The sequence below is a fragment of the Triplophysa dalaica genome, chromosome 23, assembly GCF_015846415.1.
Source record: "Triplophysa dalaica isolate WHDGS20190420 chromosome 23, ASM1584641v1, whole genome shotgun sequence".
Classification (NCBI taxonomy): domain Eukaryota; kingdom Metazoa; phylum Chordata; class Actinopteri; order Cypriniformes; family Nemacheilidae; genus Triplophysa; species Triplophysa dalaica.
The window spans coordinates 6,413,841-6,440,109 of record NC_079564.1 but is presented as its reverse complement, the minus strand read 5'-3'; the positions used below and the strand labels follow the sequence as shown (position 1 = coordinate 6,440,109).

The 26,269-nt window shown below is 40.9% G+C and overlaps 1 protein-coding gene across 9 annotated transcripts in view; it reads left to right on the top strand.

The window, feature by feature from the left end:
- Positions 1 to 26,269, top strand: part of sulf1 (sulfatase 1) — a 76,828-nt gene that overhangs the window by 44,695 nt on the left and 5,864 nt on the right. For 8 of the 9 annotated variants that reach the window (XM_056738865.1, XM_056738862.1, XM_056738866.1 and 5 more), the window contains 14 exons: positions 12,473 to 12,696; positions 13,978 to 14,217; positions 14,309 to 14,460; positions 16,501 to 16,670; positions 18,861 to 19,011; positions 19,094 to 19,269; positions 19,417 to 19,545; positions 19,861 to 19,917; positions 21,633 to 21,765; positions 23,325 to 23,535; positions 24,673 to 24,928; positions 25,045 to 25,141; positions 25,260 to 25,354; positions 25,715 to 25,792. In XM_056738865.1, coding sequence (XP_056594843.1) covers positions 12,531 to 12,696; positions 13,978 to 14,217; positions 14,309 to 14,460; positions 16,501 to 16,670; positions 18,861 to 19,011; positions 19,094 to 19,269; positions 19,417 to 19,545; positions 19,861 to 19,917; positions 21,633 to 21,765; positions 23,325 to 23,535; positions 24,673 to 24,928; positions 25,045 to 25,141; positions 25,260 to 25,354; positions 25,715 to 25,792 — 2,111 coding nt within the window. In that variant the 5' untranslated portion in view covers positions 12,473 to 12,530. The remainder of the gene's footprint in view (positions 1 to 12,472; positions 12,697 to 13,977; positions 14,218 to 14,308; positions 14,461 to 16,500; positions 16,671 to 18,860; positions 19,012 to 19,093; positions 19,270 to 19,416; positions 19,546 to 19,860; positions 19,918 to 21,632; positions 21,766 to 23,324; positions 23,536 to 24,672; positions 24,929 to 25,044; positions 25,142 to 25,259; positions 25,355 to 25,714; positions 25,793 to 26,269) is intronic. The other variant, XM_056738867.1, reaches the window with a different exon arrangement.

Below are 26,269 nucleotides of genomic sequence, written 5' to 3'. Positions count from 1 at the left end.
AGTGCGGAAGTGTTGTGTGGCTGTCAATTTTCTGTGACTGACAGGATTTATTTTGGCTCTTTGGAAGTTGTGCTAGTTTTCAATTAACCATGGAATTGGATGTTGGCAAAACATGGTGATTTCACCCTTGTGCCAAAACATCCATTCATTTTTCTCTCATTCTTCAAAGTTGAAAATTTTCCTGAATGTCTTGCCAGTTTGGTTCTCATTCACTGACCTTTAAATTGTGCCATTTTCTGAAAATCTCTTTGAAGGTAATAAAATAGCTTGAGTGTTGAGCAACGCTGAATCATTCCTGTTTAGATGTATATTAAGTCTCATATTCAGTTTGAGAATAAGCCTACACATGTTGACATACTCAAGTTAATGCAAGATGCAAATCATTATTACAGTTATCCATAACTCTGATTTTTCTTTACTTTTAACCAAAATAAAGTTTATGAGGAAGTACATAAAATTTAGTGTTCAAAACCGAATCCTTAATTTGCAATAGTAAATTTATAATAAAGATTTGTAAAATGAGCAGATTGTGTGAGTGAATGTCAGTTTGACTTTAAAAAAAAACATATGTTAAAACATTTGATCAAATATGGCAATAAATGTGCAAAAGTTACGAATGACAGCTTTGAATGACCGATGTGCATTTAATGGATTAACACAAACACTGTCTGCACATTAGGCTAATGGGGCATTAAAGAACATCTCCCGCAGCAGCTGTCTGATTTGTGACATGCATGCGAGTGAAGGGGCGACTCCAAAGAAGTAATGCCACAAGTTTCACTCAACTCCGGTCAACCAAAAACAGGGAGATCTGCCAATGAAGCGGCAAGACTAGATTTCTAGTCTTAATATGTTGCTGCTGGGCTTGCAAGGTGTTTGCAGTGAGGCTGTAAGGGTGATGCCAGGAATGACACAAAGACAGAGTTGTGTGAATGATGTTTATTTACACACATTAATCAGCCATGTCAACATCACTCACTCGCTCTCTCACTCACACGATGAAATTCATTTGAGAAAACCACAAATACATCAGCACCAGTGTTGAGATTTTACAATGAGGGCAGTCATTACTAGCGACGGCTACATGATTATGAAGGGACATGAGTTTCAGAACTGACAGATTTGATTTTTTCATTAAATGTTTTCATTACTGTAGATGTACAGTAGAGCTTTTTGCTCTGGCTTCATTAGCGTGTGATAAATCGTTTGAAGCGAAAATGCTGTTCGTTAAATAAATTTAATGCACCAGCGGGTGCAACATTTTGTGTATACTTACACATAAGTAATTGAAGGTTACATGTAACTGGCTGCTATGGATGAACTTAAGGAGCTCTGAATTGATGACGGTTTGTGTTCTCGTAGCTTTAAGTTGAAAAGCAGACAATACCTTTGACACTTTTTGACATTGTTAACCGTAACCTTGTTAATTAAATTATTCATCAATCATTTCAATTTACATGAGTGCTTTTCATTTCTGCGGACTGTGTTTTAAGGTTATGGACAGCAGGCTCGCCTCAAATATGAAAGACACGCAATCCTTATCCCATCATCTTCGTGATATCGGCTCAGTTTTGTGTCAAAATATAAACCGTTGAAGCAGCTGTTGCGAATAATTAGCAGTTCCAGATTCGGAACTGGCAACACTAATATTGTTTCAGTAGCTGTTTGGTCTTTTCAAGAGTTTGACCGGGGATCAGCTGTACTGTGAGAATGAGACCACGAGAGAATGGGCAAGATAAACTCAAAATTATGTGTGTGAGATGATGTTAAAAAGATATTCAGATACATCCCGCCTTTGGAGTGAAAAGAACAGGTTATTATAATTTTTAATTTAGATATCGGTGCTGTCAATGAGAATTTCATCCCCCTGATTTAATATCCTGTGCGGCTTTCCTTTCCCTGTAGCTTTGGCCATGTGTTAAGTATTTCACCCCCTGCCATTCGTATTCACTTACCAACTCAAATCAAAAGCAGCGGGAGGGTCTGCGCCTCAGCCCTGCGCGCCTCTAGTGCTGTTTATAAAATGCCTCCTTGCCTTTAACTAGTTGCATGCATTTGCTGCTGTCCTGTCAAACAAATCACAGTTGCCAGGGTGCTGGACATTTAACAGTTTGTATGTACAGTCATTTCTGTCAAGTGGTGGAAAAACGACAGCATATGGAGGTGGCCACCAGGACCAGCTGTTCCAAAGATCCTTGGAGGTTCTAGTCTGTGTGCCGTTGTGGTGGTGGCACCTCTATTCCCACCATAAGAGCATGATTTTATAGAGGAAATTGAGCCAGACTCTGTAGTGGCTGTTTATCTCTGCTTAATAATAGTGTTTCTGTAGGAAGTGAGGTGGTAATTTAAAAGGGAAGGGTTGGTGACATCATGGCTGTAATGGAGAGTTGGCCTTGTTTAAGAATGATGTTGTCTTATCTGTGGTTTGTAGTCCTCCACTGTGGATCTGGGGTTTGTAATTGCACTGACTCGATGAGCTCTCCATATGGAGAGCAGTCACGGTCTAGAAATGACAGATTCTTATGGGAAACATAGTCACATTTGTTAATATTCTGCTTTGAGGGAGCTCTCAATAGCACCCCCAAGTGTTTGAAAATCTTTAGATTGATACTTCAAGGCCACAGCAGCCAAGAAATAAACACTTTAAGATTTAAAAGATGTGGGAATAATGTCTAGTGAACCTTTTGGAGAACCTGCAAAAAATGGCATATTGTCTTAAAAAAAAAAAGTTCTACATGATGCCATAGAACAACCATTTTGGGCCGTATGAGGTTCCTTAAAGAACCTTTAACAGCCACCGAAACGTTTTGTTGTAGAAACATTTTTTATAGTGGAAAGGGGTTCGACGGATTAAAAAGGTAAGAAAGAAATAGTTCATTTAAAAACCTTTGACTTAAAAATAAAGGTTCCTAAAGGGTGGTTCTTCACATTGAAAACCAAAATAGGTGTAGTCTAGTTGGTCTAATGTTTAGCTCGAGTTCCTGCAGTCCACAATATCTCCCATAACATCGTACTACCTCATACAACTTGTTCTATCTTAGAATAATGTTTCGAGCAAGCAATCCAATCTATGGTTGAAAGAAAAAATGCCCTGCCCATATTATGTGCAATTAAGCATCAATCATGATGCACTGGAGTGAGAGAGGCAGCCAGGGGGTGATGCTTTCATCGCCCGCTAATGTAGAATAGAAAATGGAGAACAATCTTGACGGAAAGAATAGGAATGGTCTGCTGACAGCCTGCCTTATAAAAAGACAGCATGCAACGCTCTTAAACTCATAACCCCGTACCCTTCCCCTCTCTCTCCCCCTCTTTTTTGTTTGTTTGCTAAACCGATGCTTAAAATGCATTGAGCTGTGGTGTCAAAACCAGGCCATAAGTGTCCCAGTCAAACATATTCCATTGCTGCATGACTTTCTTGTGACTCTTGTCTTTACAATGGGGATATGACCTCTACGGTGGCTTTTTTCTGAGTGGAATGTCTATAAACCTTTCATTGCCTGAGTTTGTCTTGCCAAAGCCCGACAAGCAAGCCGCTGGAGAGCCGTACCATCCAAATGCAGCGGTCCTGCGGTTTTCCTTTTTGATGCAGTGGTGTGATCAATGGGGCAGTGAAGAAATCAGACTCGAGAGAAAGTTTTTGTTTAACTGCTGTTTCATGACAAAGCAATTGGCGCTAAAGGATCAGTTTTGTGTGTTAATGGCATTCTGCCAATCTTCGGGCTGTGCAAATGAATCCTGCTATTGGGAAGATCATACAGGCTGTGTATGAGGCGTGACCTGTAAGTACAGGTGTCAGAAAAATGCCAGGGCACTCTGTTAATTACATTACAAATGATCCGATCGCACGCTTTAAAGAAAAAAAGCCACACGCATCCACGCCTCGAGCTCTGGCTGGGGAAACATCGGTGTACAAATTACAGGTTGCATTTCTACGTGTCTGTGTGCTTGAAACGCATAACAACGTTTTTTTCCTTTTTATGAGTGACATCTCGACGGTGTCCGTATCAGCAGTGAGTGAAGGTTAGGGTTTACAGATGGGTTTTCTTGTAGTCTGTGTCTTTCTGCAGAGATTTTGTCCGTACATGCCCCACATTCTGAAAGTGTACCGTTTCACACCAGGGCAGTTATGTTTTGAAGGGGGACCTGCTAACAGAACCCTCTTTCCATCTCCACCCCTCCTCAAAGCGGCTGTCTGGAATTCTGTTCATAATCGCCCCGATTACCATTAGTATCCTTCAGAAAGTAAAGTTAGAGTCTCATGAACGTGCCTTAGACATGCCGGTTTCGACACTGCCGAGTTCTGTCTGAGCCTTTACATATGCTTGTCAAACGGGTCAGTGATGTGCACTTCTCTGGGATTTTTCTGAGGTGCAGCCGCTTAATCCCATACTTTGCTGTTCTTTCCGAAATAAGTGCACGTTGTAAGTTGATCCTGCCGTTAAATGGAGTAACACAGTCTCACTCTCTCCTCTTTCAGACGGGCCATATGTTCCAGTGGTGAGGCTCGCTGTGCATGCTTGCCGGCAGACCAAGTATTTATATTAGAGGTTTGAACAAAATTCACTTTGGCTCATTAATATAGCAAGAGTGAGTCAAGGGAATTACTGTCTAATTTGGTTTGTTCAAGCTTATTTTAACCTGTGCCCTAGTGTGACTTCTAAAGTATGGCCGAATCAACTTTGCAAATTTGTTTCAAAAAGGTCCTCTGTTGTTTCGCAAGTAGTCCAGTGGGTGTATTCGTTAATCATAAGCAGATCTCCATGGGTCTTCACCCGGCTGTGTCAATGAATAACCAGCCCTCCAATAGACGGAACCCCCCGTAATACACATGACTCAACGACAGGCTTCCCAATGTTCCACTCAACGAAAGTCGTTGCCTGTAAATGAGAGAGATTTATGTTTCGAAAGCTTGTAACAGTGCCACATGTCTTCAGTCGGGGCCGGCACGTATAACATTAGGATCACTTAAGTGACGAAGATACTTAAACTCATTTTCGATATATATATCGGAGCCGACCGCTGATTTCATGGAAACGACATTGATTTATTTATTTAGAACTGTTGCGTCAATGGAAAATCACAGAAGTGATTTGAATATTTTATTTGTGGCCTTTTTTTGTGTTTGGTGTATTTGCCATTGTGACGAGAGAAAGCTTTTTTAAAGAAAATAAAAGGTGAATTTGGGGGTTCTTTCTTTGGTTTTACACTGGCATCCTGCTAGACATTTATATTTCTCCCCTTAATGGTGTATGTGAATATGAACCGATGTATGAAGAACATTTTTCAAGACAAAGAAATGCATGCATTATGGTCGGGCTGGTTGCAGCTATAATTAATTTTTCTCCTCCACCCACAAAACCCCGTAAAATGCTTTTACTATGTCTGTACGTCTGTTATTTGTCATATACAGAGTTGATCAAAGGCCAAATGTTTGACATGGCCCTCCTTATTTTCCCTGCGTCTTGCCCTCTTCAGAGATCTGCTTTTTTGCTTTCATAAACCACACACTTAAAGCAATGGGCTGGAAATCACTAAACATCGACGGCGAGACCTCCCTGCTGACCCTGAGGGGCAAAAATTACTTGCCTCAGATGCTTCAACTTGAGCAAAAACGCCAACGAGGATCTCCTGCCGGGCTTCACTAGACCGATGCCAGATTTGGTCCGAGCTTGGTTTTTTAACCATACCTAGCAATCTCACCCGATTATATTTTTGTTTAAACGGCAGGGTAAGTAGCCGGAGACTGTTGAGAAGCTTGGGTTATGCTGTGCAGACTGTGCAGGTGGCTAATGAGCCAGGCCTTCATAAGAGAGCGCTAATCTCTCCCAAAGCCAAGCCGAGGAGGAGCAGAATGGAATTTGCTTAGCACTGAATTCGGTACAGTGTGTATTTAAGTCTGTGAGCTGCGCTCTCTCTCTCTCTTTCCCACTGCGACTGAGATGCTGCATGGCGTCGATTGGCACTCCTTAACTTGATCTGGGTCTTTGCGGCAGAAACATGCCACTACAAATCACTCCCAGTGCCACCATCGGTCTCTCACAGTGTTACTTAGGGGGTCTTTGTAGTACTGGAATATTGGATTATGGAATGAAATCATAAAATGTACTGATGTGGCTTAGTCTAGAGATCAGAGGGGTGTTTTGGGTGGGCTTTAAAGGTGTGAGTGAAGCTTGCCTGTTACATGTCACTGGAGAACCTGCTGTTAATGTGAGCTGGCATAGCAAAGCAGCGTGGCAGCCTGGGGGAACTAAAGGGGCAGCATCAATGTTTCCCAGTTTGGTGGCTCACAGGTGGTCTTACTCGATCCATTAAGATTCACAGAGGAAAAATGACTCACTGTTATGAAATCTTTTATCTATCCAGGTATTCAAAAGACACCTGTTCTATCTGAATCTTTTTATATGGGGCTACCAAAAAGTAACCTTACAAGAGCGAAGGATGGAATTTGACACGGCATTTGTCATGTGCATGCCAATGTATTAGCGTACACTACATACACACACACACACACAAAGTAAACAGAGTACCCTCTTTTTAATTATTTTACTCTTAGCTTCTCCATCCACCATTTCCCAACAGGGCACCTGGTGCCACGATACATGACTTTGAAGTCTGTGGGAGCCAGATTATATTAGTGAGATATATATATATATATATGCATTCATAATGAATGAGGTGGGTCCTGGCGGCTTAGAGAACAAAAGCCCCTCTTCATTTAAAAGAGATTAGCGTAAGACTACTTTCCATTGTTTTCACTGCTCAAACCAGAACTTGAATCTGTCAGAGCCTTAACACTATTCAACATACTGGTTAGACCTAATGGTTCTTTTAAATATAGTCCGATGCCTGTTGAAATGGATTTGATATACTGTAAGGTGTTAACAAGAAAAGTGGAGATGAAGTAATGGTTCATATTAGTTCATTTTTTAAAAGCCCAACCCTTTCGCAATTCGACAGTATTCAACACACTGTCACCACTAGGATGTGGTTGTTTTAGTCCATTTCCACTAGATAACAGCCTTATGCAAACTTTGCATGCTGCAGTATGTGCTCATATTTGGACAGTATATGGTTTTTATGCTGGCATCATGCTGCTGCTGCTTTTGATTTGATTTTGGAGGTTCGCTTGGCTTTTTTTCGGAAAGCAAAGCTTCAATTCTTTCAGCGTGAGTCAAAGCCTTTAGATACCCACACAAACATATCAAGTGCCAGGTTGAAAATCAAACCAGGAACATCAATGGGTTTTAGTACGCCTTGCATTTGAAAGATCTCCTCCCAGGATGATTGTTTAATTTTCATGGTAAAGACGTTATCAGTCTTGTGTCAGATGGCTTTTGTTATGGAACTGCTTTGGTCATTTATAAAGCGATAATGCTGAATTTCACTATTCTGGTTTCCCAAGCTGGAGTTCAGTTGATCCAACTACTTCAACTTGCTTAAATTCTTGAAAAACCCTGTAAAGCCATCAAAACAACAATCCAAACCAGATAACCACAAATCAGCTCACACTTGTTCATTTCAGCGACTATAAGACGTTTTAAAAAAAGTTTATTTTCCTCTGCTTGCTTGTTAATGCCTGAAAATTCAAAGTTGGATGTGGTTTTCACATTTGGAAAAGGTGTTTGCGTGCGAGTTTGTGCATTGGCACGTCCGTTATTCTTGGGACTGCAGTGTATCCGTTCTCATTGCAGTGATTAAGCGAAATGGTCCAGTGGCATGAGAACAAAGTCAAACCACTTCAGTTGGATTCCAAATTCTTCTTCTTCCCACATAATCTCAAGTCACTTCCATCACAGAGTGCAAAACGAGAGGAGCATCATTATGGCGCACTATTTCCATACATGCACATTCTAAAACGGTCATATCGCCCTATTGTCACTGAACTTCACTGTCCTTGTGTGGGTGGACAAGACGTTCGCTGACACAGACTTAGTGGCCCGGCCGCAGCATGCTTGTGTTGCCACTATGACAGCTCGGTGTGGACTCCTCGCACACGGCTAAAACCACAAAATCCTGGTTCATTTAAAAAAAACAAAGTTGGTGAAATCCAAACCTCAGCATTCTCAATTTCTGCGACTGGGTAGTCATTTCTCCCCCAATGGGAATGATTACCATACAGAAATATGCAAACAGTGTCTGCTGAAATAGTCATCATGCGCTACCTCTACAAGACCTCTGTTTTTATTGCGCAAACTATCCATTGGTCCGTTAAACTGTCCTTGCATTATTGAAGTAAAAATAAATCATGATTTTTAAACTTTTGGTAATTAAAACGAAACTGTCCTGATGAATCAAGTTTGACGTGTTCTTATTTCCGATTGTTCTTGGATCATCTTGTGGAGAGCACGGAGTTGAGGTCTTTACGGTGAGGGAATGGAAAGGGGGATTAGCCCTCGAGACGGTCTTTGTCTATGGAAACCTTGCATTTATGAATGGTTGACTCACTATTTCACCGTGCCATCTGGTTTGATTTACATTAGATCTTGGCTACGTAACAAGTCACTCTCATTTGCAATAAAGATGCAGATGAAAACAAACTTGCAATGGTGGTCAACCCGTTCTAGCAGTGATCCTGGTGCTTTGCTTTATAAGGAATTATTTCTAGCTGATACTGAATTTGGTGGATGACCAATTTAATATCAAAGATTTTTCTAAGGGATCTAGAAGCCAGCTCTAGCTGATTACACATCATCATCCGTCTTGGCGTTTGGACTAGAGATTGACACAAAGCAGACTATTTCAGATTCGGCCTAGATATTATAAAAATCAGTCTGGTTGGAAGGAATGTGCTGGGTCATGACATTCTGATCTCATTTTTATGTGGCCTCTTTCTCAGGAACTCGGGAGCTGTCCTTACCTGTGAAGTTTGTGAATTCAGCGGCCTATGTTCTGGAGACCATATTGAGAGTCCAGGTGCCTGAGGTTTGGGTTAACCACCCCGCATTACCACATGGGTCAAAGGGGGTTCAGGGCACATGAGAGTATGTGGTCTGGGACTACACCGCAAGCAGCAGTGGCTTTTCGCTTGCCAAGAACGTCTCCACTGCTGTCTCTGATAGCACTACATGTTAGAAATGTGGTTTGGAGGAAAGGAGGAGCTTGATGCCTTTGGTATACATGGATATTTCTGTGGGTAAATATGTGGGGGGGGAGGAAAGCATGGCCAAATCATTAAAGCACGGATTCTGGATCGCACTGAAGGTTTCGGGTCCTGTCATCCATTAATCTGAAAATTGCCCCTCTTTCACAGGGGTATTTTTTGGCAGCTGCGTATCAGGCCGAAAGTCCAATAGTAGCCTTTTTGTTTTGCTCCTTTGAACTTCCAGGACCTTTTTTCTCAATAAATCCCAAATATTATTCCATCAGCTTAATACAGAAGAGGCTCATTTACTGGCTCATTTGTTCTAATCCTGATAACCATAAGGGCTGAAAGACAATGCTTTCACTGAAGCCAATTCTGTAGCTCAGAAGAAAGCACTTGTGTTCTTCAGTGATCTACAAAACCAAGGCTTTTAGCAGATGTGCACAACCGGTCAGAGTAAATATGTACCAAATGTCAAATGATCTTCATTCCTTGCCAGGTGATAATGTGCCTGACGCTGTTTTTCCAAAGTAAAAGATTTTCTACATTTGGCGATCTGTACGAATTTATATTGTGCCAATAAATTATTAATTTTAATTTGTAGCCGATTGACAGTGCAGTATTTGTCACTTTTTAAATGATCTTTATACAGGCTAATGCGGTGATCATAACACTTCACAGAGATCTGCAGATGAACCCATAATACTTTAATATAACAGCACGACTTGAGTACAATAATATTCCTTTAACACACATTAGTTTGAATTACTCAGCCAAAGGTTTTTATTTGAAGTATTTAGACACAAACATCACATTATATTCATTGCATACCAGCCCAGTGCTGATTCAGTGTTGGTGTCGGGGACGCTTTTGTTTCCCATTACTCATGGAAACGGTGAATAGAGGATCGCAGGTCTGTTTTTCTTAGTCAAAGGGTCATCGGAGGACTCGTGCATCATAGAGAGGAGAAGCAGCAGTTTGTTCCCGCCAGCGCCTACAGACTAAAACGTGTTTTCACGGTAATGAGGGTAATTAAAATGAAATTGTAATTCACAACCCCCTTTCTCTTTAGGGAAGAAAGTAGAAGAGCTATTTTGAGACGACTGTATTCTAAAATTACAGTGCTGGAATGGGGGTAAATGTGTCATCTTTGAGTGAAGAGGCGGTTTAATTTAGGGTTGCTCGAGGATCACATGATTGCGCTGAATAGGCCGCTGTTGGCTCTTCGTTTTATATCTGGTCTTTTGGGCAGGGTTAATAAAGTTAGCTGGAGTTGCTGGAGGCACATCAAACGCAAGTGTTCATTGTAGCGTCACATGAGAATGTAAGGATTCATTTAGCACTTTAAATTGAATACCGATGTTGAGAAGTCAATCTAATTTTCTTATTGAAAGAGCCAGCCTAGCTTACCATTAGTACATGTTGTGTTTAGGCTTCTTAAAGGGATAGTTTTCCAAAACATTCAAATGTAATCATCCACATGTCGTTCAAAAGCTGTTTATGTAGAACAAAATTAAAAAAGCTTATTTGAGAAATGTCTCTGTGGTTTTGGGTCCAACAGTGGAGGTCAGTTGGGACAGTTGTTTGGTTACCAATGTTCTTAAAAATACCTTCTCTTGTTTTCTGCAGAAGAAGAAATGTCATACAGTTTTGAAATTACATGAGGGAACAGGGTTGCACCAGTTCCCGAAGGCACTTAGGTCTTCATAAGCCTGCATTGTATGTTAAAAGCTGTTATGTATTTCTGTGTGTGCTTTTGAAATTGAGCCTTAAGCAAGTTGTGAAAGTTATAGTTTGTGTGAATGTGTAAGGACCCTGCCATCCCCTGCACCAGGGGTTTTTCCAAGCCCCTCTGTGTTTGCACAGTGCTGTCGGGCTGTGTTGACTGGGAAGCCTTCAAACTACCCGTCTAAAATCCACTCTGTCCAAAAAAGCACTTAGAGCCCATCCGAGAGCAGTCCATCATGAACTCAAGCACACATGGTTTTCTATTCAGCAAGAGTTCCTCTTATCAGACCACTCATTAGATCTATAGATCGACGTGGAGCAACTTCGTTCCGTGTTAAAGGCTCCTTTTGATTCAAGTCACCGGTGTTGATGGGATATTCGTACCTCTCAAGTAGTGTCATTATTTGGAGGAAACCAAGCTAAACCTAGTGTCATTTACTTATTTTTTCCATTGACTTTCGTAGGTCTGTCACATAAAATTTAAATGTCTATTCAGAGACCATTTTAAGTGTAGCTGTTCTGGCATTAGACATGGCTCAGGTGTGCAAATGCCAGTGTTATTTAACAGCTCATTGATCCGAGACAAAGATCTGCATGGGGGCAGAGGCGATATGATACAGTCCTCCATAATGTTCATAACTGCAGAACAAATCTTTCGGACTAACTGAACGGCTAATCAATCAAACCCACTTTCAGGCACTTAACCTCCGTAAACGACAAGTACTCAATACATGGCATTTAATAAATTAAAGATGTCTGAGATATATAGACCATTTAAGCAACTACACAAGATCTCATTGAGACACTGTTGGCTTGTCGACCGGTGTGTTTTTTCCTCTCTTTGACACGTAGAGCAACTGCGGGGGTGCAGAGTAAAGGGGGTCACTGTGAATCTGTGACTGGCGACCGCAGCACAAGGGTTAATGTAGCGGAACTTTCTCCCCCCTGTGCTGCCTCCGTTTTTGCCACTGGGTGTCCTCCAGGGGTCACAAGCTCTGGGCCCTGTGACTGAAAACCCTGTGATAAAACGTGATTGGCTGGGCGTGTGCTGGTGCAGACCCTAATGGCCAATGGCATAGCCTCAATAGCACTGAAGGAGGGTGACTGATTGGAGAGAAAGAAGTGGCTTGTGTGCGCACACGAAGGGAGAGTTTGCTGCGAGGCCTTTCTGATTTAAGGAAAGTGTCTTGAAAATGTATGTGGGTTTGCTGGATGCATGACGCTGCATTGGTGAGAGCGACACAGGTAGGGTTTGGGGTATTTCTCGGATGTCTGATGTTTATTAAATAGCAATTGTGTGGATAAACTTTGTAGTGCATTTTTGCAGTTCCTACTAATGTAGCTGCAAGCTTCGTGAGGTGGCGTTTTTAATGCTGTTTTTAAATCAATGGTTCATGTTTTATGGTCTGTTCCTCTTCTTAAGGATTGAATGTGAAAACAAACGATTTGAAGCTCAAAAGCAGATGCAAATTATTCCAATTAATGAAGTTTCTGACAGCAACCTGGAAATGTAGCTTTGCAGAAGGAAACTCTTTCATTTTAAGTCCCTCCAATTTCTGTAACCCAATATATTTGTTTGACCTCTTAAGAAATGCCACCCGCACATTTGTCAAAATGCATTATACAATTTTTTTTAACCTTTTCTCTCATTCCATACAGGCTACTTTCCACGATTCCTGTCTTCTGAGTATTCGTGTACCCCGTTCGCAATCCCATCATGCAGCTGGTGAGTCTGGCTTGGGTAATAGCCCTGGCCACCCCACTGGTCTGCTATGGCTTTACCACCCGCGGTCAGGGCCTCCGTGGGAGGATACAAGGAGACCGGCGGAACATCAGACCCAACATCATACTCATTATGACGGATGACCAGGACGTGGAGTTGGGTGAGCACACCAGATGCATCTTATCGTTAATGGCCCATCTGTTATGCAGACAAATGAGGTGAAGACCTCATCCGCTTGGCCGCTCATGAGGGTTCTGTCGGTGTTCAGCACGCAATGAATGTGACTCGGCGAGTAGTCTGGAAAGTTGCTTTCGAGATCACTGCATATGATAATGTTGCTCACAAAACATGAGTTTGGAAGTGTTTATTATAGAAAAGTCTGCATATGTACTTGTCACTTAAATTTATTTGATTTTATTTTGATTTTATATTTTTGAGATTTATGCTAAGATGTACAGTACATGTTATCTATTTCCTATATAGTTTCTTACTTTATTTAAGTTAGTAGAGCTTTCTGTTAGCAGTGAAAATATTCTGGGTCTGAATCTGTACCTATTCAAAAAAGAAATGAAAAAAGTCGATAAAAGCATCTGGAAAATGCTTAAAGGGATAGTTTACCCCCCAAAAAACTATCATTTACTCACCCTTTAGATTGTTCCAATCCCATATAAATTACTTTGTTCTGCATAACACAAAGGCAGATATTTGGAGGAATGTTAGTAGGCAAACCGATTTCATCCCCCAACCCTTTGTATTATGTAAATGGAGTATGAGAACTGTTTGGTTACTGACCATTTTCCAAACATCTCTCTTTGTGTTTACCATAACAAAGAAATGTATACGGGTTTGGAACAATCTGAGGGTGAGTAAATAATAACCAAATTTTCTTTTTGGGTTGAACTATCACTTTAAATGCAAGCAAGTTTAGACATTATGGAATTACTGCAAAAAAGTCTTACACAATGAATACATGCTTTAGCCTTCTTGGACTATGGGACAATGTTCTGGAAGCATTAGCTTGCTTGTTGTCCTTAGCCCTCTGAAGCCGCCACTCAAAACCCTGCGCTGGTTTCGGTCCCATTGCAGCTTTGTCAGACACGTATGGTAAGCCTAACTGTTATCACTGGATCAGGTTCCTTTCTCTGAGAGCCCAACATCCAATAGGTCTCAGTCTCAGACTGTCATCACACGTTTGACTTATTTCCTTTTTTAATATTTAACGGCTTCGCTCAGACATTCGAGAGGCCGGGGGCCATAGTCCACCAACCACAGCCAATCATTGTATTGACGTAGAACCTGCAGAGAACATCCATCCCAGCTTTTTCAATGGATTCCTATGACAGCAAGACGTATATTAAGACCCATTAGAGTTGTGATGTTCTCAAACTTCTATCAGTAAAGCAGGTACTGAACGTTCATATGTGTTTATTTGGTGTGGCAGGTTCATTGCAGGTTATGAACAAAACCCGTAAGATCATGGAGGATGGGGGTACGTCATTTACGAATGCCTTCGTCACCACACCTATGTGCTGTCCATCACGCTCCTCTATGCTGACTGGGAAGTACGTCCATAACCACAACACGTACACCAACAATGAGAACTGTTCCTCACCTTCCTGGCAAGCCCAGCACGAGCCACGTACCTTTGCCGCTTACCTGAACAACACTGGATACAGAACAGGTGGGAAAATTGTGTATGATAACATTTGAACATAAATGATCGTGTTTTGAAACTTGTTCTCATAAGTTTGCATGCTGTCTTTGTCCATCAGGTTTCTTTGGGAAGTACCTTAACGAATACAACGGGAGCTACATCCCACCTGGGTGGCGCGAATGGGTGGGGCTGATCAAAAATTCCCGTTTCTATAATTACACCGTCTGTCGGAATGGGAACAAGGAGAAGCACGGAGCGGATTATGCCAAGGTATGTGCATTCTGGTCACGTAAGTTCACAGCTCTGTCACCATGCCAAAGGCTTCCTTTAGTTCATGCTAAATTGTAAGGTCTGTTCTCAACTAATTTCAGGCCTCTAATTGCATATAAAGCTGGTTGACTCCACGTGGAATGTGGCTAGATTAAAGGGGGAGGTAAATGCAGAATAAGGACACCGGTGTCTTCTATATCATCAGATTGTTACACTGAATTATACCGAAGATGATGCCCTAAGGATAGTTTCCTTTATACACTACTGCATACTACTATGCTACATAGTATGCACATTTTCTGTATATATACATAACACAATCTCTGTCATGTATATAGTACTTATAGAAGGTGGCTGCTATTGTATTACAAACATGTTAAAGACCTGTACCTTCCTGTGCAAGACCAACAATGTGAATAAAGTGATAAAATCTGTGTTTAAAAAGTTAAATTTGACATGGTATGTTTTGGAGCTGCTGTCAAAGTTTTTGGCTTCTCTATTGCAGTCTTATAGTTAGCACATTTTTGTGGAATGTGGAATTTGTGCAGTGGTTTCATGGTTTGGGCGCAAATGGACCTGGATTTTTTTTTTTACAAGGTAGTCTAGGGGATGAGCAAATAAATGTTTGGACTGTTCTTCGGATGCCATTAACCTACTTGTTGAATCGGATTGAGGTGTTAAGTAACCCTCAAGTGGAGAGCCGAAAGAGGCCGAAGGTTTCTCAAATGATGGCTGGAGAAATTTTGTGGCTATGTGCTCAAGTGGGAATGACTGCTTATAGGCAAAAATGGGAATGGCCGATATTTACAGACGTGACTCTAGTTGGGGATATGTATAATATTGTAAAATCATAGAAGTATACAACCTTATTGTTGGGTATTTCCATATCATTTGGAGACTGTTTCATTGATAAAGAAATCCTTTACATTTTGATAAGGAACATCTCCCCCCCCCAAATTCAAGCCCTGGACTCCGTCCCACTGTGTTCCTCCTATGTCCAACCCTGCTTATTCGGATTTTAAAGATATTTCTAATTGTGAACGTTTGAGTGCTCAAAACATCTTGGGTAGGAATGTTCTCCACAGTTTGTGTACCAAATGACCCTACGGTGATTCTCATTATTGAAGAATGCCACACGTTTCAAATTAGCTATAGTTAACTTTAGTCAACAAGTAAATCAACAAGTAAAGAATTTGTCTCAATGTGCCTCAGTGGTTTCAGAACATTTCGTGCCTTGAGTTAGTCAAAGCAAAACAGGGTGTTTTTAAGATTCTCATGTGTAATTGTCAGGTAAGACCCATTCAGATCTCTGGGACAGTATACTATGATTCAATGTTGGACACTATGCTGAAAGTTTCCAAATTTTTGCACAAGTACTTTACAGCTGCAGAGACGTTTAATGAAGTGATTTTTCTAATCCAATGTTGGGTCAAAAAGGATGAACCCAACCACTGGGTTGTGTTAACCCAAATTAATTTCTAACTTAGTTTAACACAGCTGTTGTTTTTTTGTTGCATTTTTTTATAGTGCTAGTTGCTGAAAAGCAGCCTATCAAAATCACTGAACACTCTATCAATGGTTTCCATGAGACATTCTCTCCCACGGATGCCTGTAGCTGCGTGTTTTTGTAATGTGAAAGATGGGAGGGGGGTTGATGCTTTCCCACAACCATACCAGACCCTGAGCACTGCCATGAAGCTTCAGCTTCAGCGTCACGTGTTTTTTTTCCCTCAAGCCCTCGTGCACATTCCTGCTGAGCCTCATAGCAATAAGATTGAGACCTCACTATTGTCATAACAGCCACCCTATGGAGGCTTTGACCCTTTCTTAGCATCGAGCAAAGGTGTCAACACCCTTGTCATTCTAAGTACAGGGTTACGGCATCACGGCATGGTTCTGTAAGCAAACATGGACTTGGCCGCGGGTTTTGTGCTCTGTGCAATAAAGCTTGTGCATCGTTCTTTTTTATTAAAATGCATTTCTTAAGTGTCTATAATTTTGTATTTGCTGGAGTTACATATTTTGTCTTCTCCATTCTAGGACTACTTCACTGATTTGATCACCAATGACAGCATCAACTTCTTCCGAATGTCCAAGCGTGTGTACCCGCATCGGCCAGTGATGATGGTGATCAGCCATGCAGCACCTCACGGCCCTGAAGATTCGGCACCGCAATATTCTGAGCTCTTTCCAAATGCTTCCCAGCACATGTAAGTGACACCAGAACCTTTAGCTACATTCTGCTAGTGTAACAACTGTCAACTACACCCATCATATTCGGAGCAAGAGCCAAGACGCCTGAAATAGGCACTGGCATTGGAATTGTTGAGTCTAGATTGTTATTGTTTTGTATGTATTTAAAATACGATATTCCAAGTGACACACAAGGGCCCATATTTACGAACAACAGTGGCATGTCTAGTAGAGTATTTTTTTTTTTCCTATAAATTTTATACCATTATAATTTGGCTTGCAGGTAAATATAAGTTTGTAGCATTTGGAATTTTTGTGGCTTCGTATTTTCGGATATTCCGTTAAGATTCCAACTGATGACAGCCCACTAAAATCTAGTTTCAACTGATGACAGCCCACTAACATCCAGTGTCATTCACACACGACACTACCACCATGAAGCCCAAATGATTTATAATCGAAGTAAAGTTCTAGCACATGCCAAGCATGATGATGAGCGGACGAGATTTTTATGGACCTCTCTCACTAGTGCCAAGACCTTGACGGGTTCACGGTGCTATCATCAGTTATCCTCTTATTCCAGACACAGCGTCATGGCAACAGGCCAGCGTCCCAGGCATTTCGTAGTCGTGTTAAGGACAACATCCCACTTTTGTCCCTCTGGCCTATCCATGGCTTCTCTTCCACAGTTTTCAGCCTGTCTTCCTACACAACTTCTCAGTCTTTATTCATATCAATCATGTCATTGAGGTTTTGGGACGTGTGGAATGCGTTGTCTTAGAAGACCCTTTGTGTTATGAATATATTTTTTAAGCGCATGCTTAAGGTTCTCAGTCGCTCACACTTGGATACCCAAGAGTCACGTTGTCCGACAAGTTGCTGACGCTGAAAGTTGTGCCAAATGAATAAAACAGATGGCAGGCGAAAGTTGCTTTGTGAGATCTCGCAGCAGGGTTTCATGCACGACTGTTGGGCCATTCAAAAGACAAAGTGGACCAGTGAAATTTCTATTTATGATGACCATGCATACTTTTGTTTACATTTATGGTTCATTTCTGATGGGCACAAAAATAATGTTGTGCTCGGTGACACCGCCACGTTTATAATGCCAAAGTTCAAAAATGCTACAGAACATCCAAGTGCCAGTTTGAAAAAAAAATCTGCTTTGATCTGTGTGCTTTTTGGTGCGGTAACTGATACAAATAATGTAAAGTGCCTAAGGCTGCTCTTGCATAAAATAAACCCGTTTATGAAATACATTGAGCAGGCATGAGGTGTTAATCCTCATTTAAAAACCTCATGACTGTAAAATTCTCATTTCTACTCTCCAAAAGTTTAGTTTCAAGTCACATTAAGCAAATTCAGTCAAGGGGTAGTCCTCGCTGTCCATATAAATACAAAATAACTAAACTAAACTACTAGATTATGCAATTTCATTATAAGGACCATCCTGCTTCGTGACGGGTGTCAGATTCCGACTAAGCTATCCATTGACCTTGAAATACCCGGTGGCTTGCTGCCGATACCCAACCTATGCATAGAGACAGGTTCCTTTTGTCTGTTATATTAGTATGCCTCACCCTGTGCTCCGTGACCTCTTCACCCAGTCAAAGACAGACTGAGGAGAAGAGGGCAAAAGCCATCCGCTCCGAACAGAGCTTTCCTGTGGCCATCATTCACTGACACCCAGCGCGAGCGTCTGCCTGGAAACCTACAGTAAGGCTTCTCTACCGCACAATCCCTCAGCTGTGGAAAGAACCCAGATGCAATCAACAGGTGGCCATCTCTAGCCTTAGCTCAACAAACAAGTCTACAGCCTCCTGTTTGCCCAGCTTTTTATTCTCCACTTCAAATGCAAATGAGTTATGGCTCTGTCGTTGCTGGACTTATTACAAACTTTATTTTGGGCCCGAAGGCTGGGGAAGCTATTATTTTTCTTATGCATGTGCCAACCCTCAAACGATTAAACCCTGCCAAGAAACTCCAAGACTCTCAGCTTGGTGTGAGAAGCGATGGTGAAGGAACCCAAGAAAAACATCGCGCAAAGAGAATTAGTACATTTCCGTGGAGGCCGTGTGGGGCAGAGGGGGGATTGATGCTTGTCAAGAATGTCATACAACAGACATGTCCAACAACCACAAGTGCTTGTGAAATAGCAGACAGGTGCATGTTTTGCTAACAGTAGCGTGTTGTGTTCTTCTGCGCAGAACACCCAGTTATAACTATGCGCCAAACATGGACAAGCATTGGATCATGCAGTACACGGGCCCCATGAAGCCCATTCACATGGACTTTACCAACTATCTGCACAGGAAGAGGCTTCAGACACTGATGTCTGTAGATGATTCTGTAGAAAAGGTCAGTGGTTTTGTCTTTCTCACTTCTGGATATTCAAAAGATGTACGACCAGAAAGGCAATGTGTGTTTGTGTCTCTTTCAGATATACAATGCTCTGGTCGAGACCGGGGAACTCGACAATACCTACATTATTTACACAGCTGACCATGGGTACCATATTGGACAGTTTGGACTTGTTAAGGGGAAGTCCATGCCGTATGATTTTGACATCAGGGTACCGTTTTTCGTTAGAGGTCCTAATGTGGAGTCGGGGGCAAGGTAACTTCAACTTGATGTTTATTTTTTAGATTCAACTTTAGCTTTAGCCTAGCTCTCTGCCCTCTGCGACAATATTTGAACACACAATGTACAATTTATAAAGATTTATTCATCAAAGGTCTACATTTGTTTTGTTTTTTCTTAAAGGAACAATCAACTTGTGTTAAACATAGATCTAGCACCCACAATCTTGGACATAGCCGGCCTGGACACTCCATCTGACATGGATGGAAAATCTATCCTAAAACTTCTGGAGCATGAAAAGACTGGGAATAGGTGAGATGAATCCCTTCCGTAGCACACGCGATATACCCAGCCAGAAACACGTGGTCGCCTAGTATCTCGTATATTTAATTCGAGTCATATTTACCCGACTCAAAGGATTTGTGAAAATTTGGGCTTAATTTACAAAGGGGTTTCTGTCAGTGAAAGAATGCTGTAAACGCTTTGGGGTTGCTGCCACTCCTGATGGCAAGAAACGTCGAGCAGATTAAGGTGTCGTAATTCAGGCCAAACTAAACAGCTGCTTATGGCACGCACATAACTAGAATACTGAGAAAGGATTTAAATATTTGCATTTTCATTTTGCAGATTCAAACCCAACCGGAAACCTAAAGTCTGGAGGGACACATTCCTCGTGGAGCGGGGGTAAGACAAACATCATTCCCTCTCTTCTCAATCATACTGTGAAATCAATGGCCAACGTGCAAAATAAATTTGAATTGATCTACTTCTGACGGGAGGCTCAGTGTGTACAATGCAAATCATTGTGTTCCAGTATTTTGATATGAAACCGCCAAAAGATAAAATCATGAATTTATGATTCCGCTGTGCAAACATCATTCCAGGTTGGTGTGTCTTGGTTACAGTTATAAAGTCAAAATACTATTTTTGTTATATGGTCAAGTAGCCATGTTTAAATGAAAAACTTTGAAGGTTGTGAAAAATGTGCGTTATTTAATCTCAGGAGTTTAGCTATTAGACCAGATCATGTCATTCTCAGATATGTTTCAGTATAAAAGAATGCTCACGACAGAAACAAATCCTTCCTCAGGGAAATATGTGATATTGAGATATTTGTGTTAAACTTGATATGCGTGCAAAGCGTTACCCATGATTTCTATGTTGAGGTGAGGAATGCAGGTAGGGTGTTGAGATTACTCTATATAACTCGCCCTGCCTGACAGCAATTGCTGGATATCTACTTTGTCTGTTGATACTTTCTCAAGACACATATCCAAAAAGTGTTTCCAAGACCGTTCTATCTATTACTGCGTAAGACGATCCAGGGGTCGAGTTTTAACGTGTGGTTTGGAAACCCGCTGCATGCATTCGCTATGTGTGGTAAGTGTGGCCGTGGTCACGCTGCTGTCTCGGTCTAACATTCCACGTGTCGCTCAGAGGAGGCTGTCAGTCTGTTTAAAGCCACACAGCCTTGAGCAGAAACAAAGCGTGGGTTTAATAAGTGAACGAAGATTTTTCTCAGAATGCCGCAATCACAATTGATCAGTGCCGGCTGTTGCTTCCGTGACTAAGTAAGTGTTGCGCGTGAAGCCAGACCACTGGCTCTCAATGTGTTTACACCAAAATGCCATTAATTCAACCTGTTTTGCACAATCACGACAGTAACATATAAGGGATGTCAGATTTCCAGCTTGGCTAATCAGCTCTGGTGAAATCATGTTGAGCGTTCATTTACACTAAAGAAATTATTGATAATGCTTTGTTTATTTTTTATGACTAGCTATTTGCAACATCCCTACATTTATGAGTCCGAAGTAAAATATAACCAAGACAGAAATTCTTATTTTCTTTCTAGGAGACTGTGTGGTTATATTTGTCCAGTGCATTTAGATTCAGGGTTGCATGTTCATGTTCAAGGAACAGTTGACCTAAAATGAAAATTCTGTCTTTATTTACTCACCCTCAAGTTTTTCCAAATCAGTTTACATTTCTTTGTTCAGATAAACATAGAGAAATATGTTTGGAAGAATAATTGTAACCAAGCATTTCTTGGCTTCCATTGACTACCAAAAATGACTTTATCAATTTCTTGAAAAATATCAGTAAGCAAACAGATCTGGGACCGTTGACTACCATTGTCCTTTTTCCTACTCTGGTAGTCAATGGTGGCCAAGAACTGTTTGGTTTCAAGCATTCTTCCTATTCCTTACTCTGTGTTCATCCAACAAAGAAATTTACACAGATTTGGAACAACTCGAGGATTTTACATTTTTGGGTGAACTGTCCCTTTAAATTCAGTGGCAGACAGTCAAATGACTGCTGTAAGATCTTTGTGACACAATGCTGCTGGCTATGAAACGCAAGCCGGCAACTCACCGAAATGCGTTTTGTAATTGCAGCAAAATCCTGCGCAAGAAAGATGACTCAAGTGGCAGCGTGAACACCCAGCATTCAAACAGTCTGCCCAAGTACAAGGTGAAGGAGGTGTGTCAGCAAGCCGAGTTTCAGACGCCCTGCGAACAACTAGGACAGGTATTGACTCACAGACACCGTATGAAGCCAGAAGCCCATTAGGTTTTGGGCCAGCTCTTGGCCCTTACTTGTTCATCTGTTGTTGGCCGATGCTTTTTTTATTGCTTTGTTACATGGACACTTTCCGCACTAATATCTCAAGTTTAGAAGTGATTAAAGGCGTTCATTTGCACCTTTAATTTGGATGTTTAAGCCAGGGCCGCTTTAGTTTAAACAACATATTTAAATCAAATTAAGAGTAAGTGGAGGTTGTGTGCAAAGCGCTGATGAAAGAAACTACAAGCGGTTCGCCCGGTCCACCAGACCCTCTGTGGTATGGCAATGAATCTTAGAGAGCTGAACATTACAAATTGGTACAATTTCAAGTAGCGTAAATTCAGACGGTATTTCAAGGACTGTGCTAATGCAAACCAGATTTTCTTTATAGTCAGGTTAAGTGTTTGCCCGCAACACTTTGTCTGGGAATGTGATTGAACGCAGAAAAGTCGTTTGCGTTTGCTTGAAATAACACGCAGGTTTCCATCTTTTCATCGCAGTCCTGAAGGAACAGAGCTGAAGTGTTAGAGAAACTTGACATATTTTTATGCGACCAGAGAATACATAAGTCTTTGTTTATATCATTAGAAGTACAAGATATAGCTTCATCTTAGAAGTACGTAGTTTCGTCTGTTACTAATAGGAATGAGACGTTAAAGCCATGCGAAGACTGGATTAGCGCAATACTTAAACCACTCTCTGCATTGGAGTCAATGAGGCCAGTGTGATTGAAAGCCTATGCCCGTGTACGTTTCTCAGTGTGTTTCTTCCTGAGTTTGAGTTGTGTCTCTGTCATTCAAGTAGTAAAGTAGTGAGGCTTTGCATAGTTGGCTGTAGCTCTGTTTGCTTATGTCTGTTTGACTAGTGGCTATTTGGAGCCAGTCTGCGAGTGTGAATGTGAGATTTAGGCAATGTGCAATCTATGTTGTGTGTGTGCTTTTTCCTGCTGTATATCTGTCTGGATGAGTCAAAATGCTTATGCTAGCTTTGGCTGACTGCTCTTTTGTTTTATTGCCTTGCAAACATATGTTTGTCTGCTGTCCATCCTCGCAGACTTGCGGACAGATATCACAGCTTGCAGATACACCTCAGTGACGGGAATCTTGAGCTTTAGAGGAACACAAAGCTAGGGTGTAGACATAGTTTGGATATGGTTTCTCTTAGCACATGTCTCAGTTGTGGTCAGCGTCGGGTGTCTGCAGTGCAAGCTATGGCCAATTAGAAAATTGGGCTTGTTTCGTCTTCTCATTTGTTGCATTGTGGGAAAGATTTGGGAGGGTGGGCGGTTTGATTGTGGATTAATGGGATTACTCTACGGATTCAAATGTTTGACCGCTAAACCCTCCTTTTCAGCATTCACAGACATGGATTATTTTCATTCATAAAGACAGCCCTGGTCATGCAAATGAGGTGGTTTCTTGCACACTGAGCGGTTAGCCAGACAAAAACGTCTCTAATGCTGAATTCCGTGTTAAAAGTCCAACTTCCCACTTGTTTATTGAACGGCTTTGTTTTCTTTGTAGAAATGGCACTGTGTTGAGGAGGTCCCTGGGAAGTGGCGCATGCAGAAGTGCAAGGGGTCTCTGAAGGAGGGAACCAAGAAGAGGACAAGAAGTCTTCGCTCTCGAAACTACGACAATCGGGAGAGAGACTGCAACTGCGGAGATAGACCTTACAAAACGGCCAAGGCGGAGCGGCGGGCACACAGACAGTTCGGCCAGAGCGGCAATCCACGTGAGTTTATATTTGAACCTGGACCACAAAAACAAGCTCAAGTGGCTTGTTTATATTTGTAGCGATAGCTAACAAAACATTGTATTGGTCAAAGTTTTCGTTTTATATAAGGCCAAAAATCATTAGGATACTAAGTTAAGATCATGTTCCTTGAAGATATTTGTATATTTCCTACATTTAATACATCAAAACTTTACTTTTGTGAGTGGATGCAGCAGAATTGCTTACAAAAATGGCTGTAAACACCTACAAACCTCGCTAAATGCTGCTTGCTCTTCTGGAATCTCCCACTCAAGTTTGATATCTATGTTAAGCTTAGAATTTCTGCTTTTTGGTTCATCTGCTCTCAACAACATCATTACAGTAGTATAGAGAGTGTTAAAACAAACCTGTATCTTCATAGCAACGGCCTGCTACAGCACCTCTGATGGACAACTTTAAATGCAATTTTCTCAATATTTGGATTTTCTGCACCCTCAGATTCCAGATTTTCAAATAGTTGTGTCTCTACCAAATATAGTGTATGCAAATAAAATCGTGTTTATTCAGCTTTCATATGATTTATAAATCTCAAATGAAAAATTACCCTTATGACTGGTTTGAGGCACTGGAGGGCAAAAGAATATTGGATAACAATGTAAAATTACAAAATATATAAAATATTATTTAGTATTTGTTGTCCTAAGGTTGATAAATTTGGCTTCAGTGTCTAAATAAATCCAAAATACTTTGAAACTTTCTAGCAATTAAAAAAATACACATACCTGTATATTGAATAAACAAACTTTAATATTCAATATACATTTCATTTTTTCCATTTAAATTATTTACCTTTGTTATATATGAATTTATAGGAAAAATATATCTTTCTTATTTTTGTATAGTATGGATTTTAAACAAGGTTTTATAAAGTATCTAATAAATTAAAACAAGGATTTTATGCTTTAAATGCTTTCTGGATGTCTATTGGACACCACCTACTGGTGCATAAATGTATTTTACTCAAAATCTTTCCAAATCCATTCAATAGAAGAGCCAACTTCAAACAGACAGGAAGATAAACGAATGAAATTTACTTCAGTAATACAATATGTGTGTAGATATTAAATAATTATGATGTCTGATGTATGTTCCCAGGCTACAGACCTCGCTTTGTGCACACGCGACCTGCCAGATCTCTGTCAGTGGAATTCGAGGGCGAGATCTATGATGTGGACCTGCAGGCGGATGACAAAACCCCCCTCGAGCCTCGACAAATCACCAAACGGCACTTTGAGCCAGAGGGAGGCGTTGATTCAGCCTTCGGGCTGGAGTCTGATGACGGCTCTGAGGAGATGCAGTCCGATGACACCAATGCTGTGGGCTACCCCAATTCTCTCAAAGTCACACATAAGTAAGAGCTGATAAACTCTGGAAAATTGAGCATAGAACATTTTATTCAAAGATATTCTCTTTTTGTAGTATGCGGTCTGTCAAAATTGTGTTATTCATGTTTATTTGGTTTGACAGGTGTTTTATATTAACGAACGACACTGTGCGCTGTGAAAGAGAGATTTACCAGTCCTCCAGAGCATGGAAAGACCACAAGAACTTTGTGGACCAGGAGGTAAGGACCATAACAATGTCTGGTGTTTGTTTGAAAGCTTGTTCCCCTGTCATACACTGACTGTATGATTTATGCTGTATAAACAACATGAAACAATGTTTGATGTGCTTGTCCACAGATTGAACTTCTACAGGATAAAATGAAGAAACTGCGGGAGGTCAGAGGTCATCTTAAAAGGAGGAGACCAGATGAATGTGACTGTGGAAAAAAGAGGTCAGTGACAGTCTCGAAATCACAGACATTAGTAATCGATCGCTTGTGTCATGTGATTTAAATCTCTGTGGAAACTATTGAGTGGACTATAGTAACTTGATTGATCAGTTACATTCCCTAAACAATGGAGTTTATTTAATGAAGATTTTGTAGTAGTTTATCATTTCTAACGAATTTTGGTTTTATTAGATAGGGGTTGTGCAAAACTGACATATGAATCTCTAAATTCAGTTGGAATGCCAAATCATTTGTTTTAAATCTGAACTGGTCTGAATCGGATGAATCCCACTGAGTTTGAAGATGTTTCAGCATAGACTGAACTCATTAAATTTAGTGCTGTTCTCTCCTCATTATAACCAGCTATTATAGCAAAGTGAGAGAGCAGAAAAACAAACCCAAGCGATTGAAGAATAGGAATGACCACCTCCATCCCTTTAAGTGAGTGATTTGTTTGTGTGTGTGTGTGTGTGTGTGTGTGTCCTGAACATTGTCTGCAACTCCGCATGTGTGTCCTGGTAGTGGATTTAACATCTGGGCAATTCCAGCATCATGGATGTGACATTTGCAGTCAAAACCTGAAATGTAAACATTGAGAGAATGGATTTATAATTTTATATTTATATTTTACTAAACACTTGTTGATTGTCTAGACGCACGGTATTAATAAGAGCAATAAACATGCGTTATGGATGTGACATAAAAAGGACGCCGTCGTTGAGTTAGTACATACTTGGTTGGATTTGGGGAAATTAAAATGTACAAACCAGGAACAATAATACCCAACAAATGGAGCAGAGATGGCTCATAATAGAAAATGGTTAGTATATGTTAATATAATAATAATATTATTATTATATAATGTTATGGAATTCTGGAAACAGAAGAAATGCTTTAAAAACTTTTTCCATGGTTAGG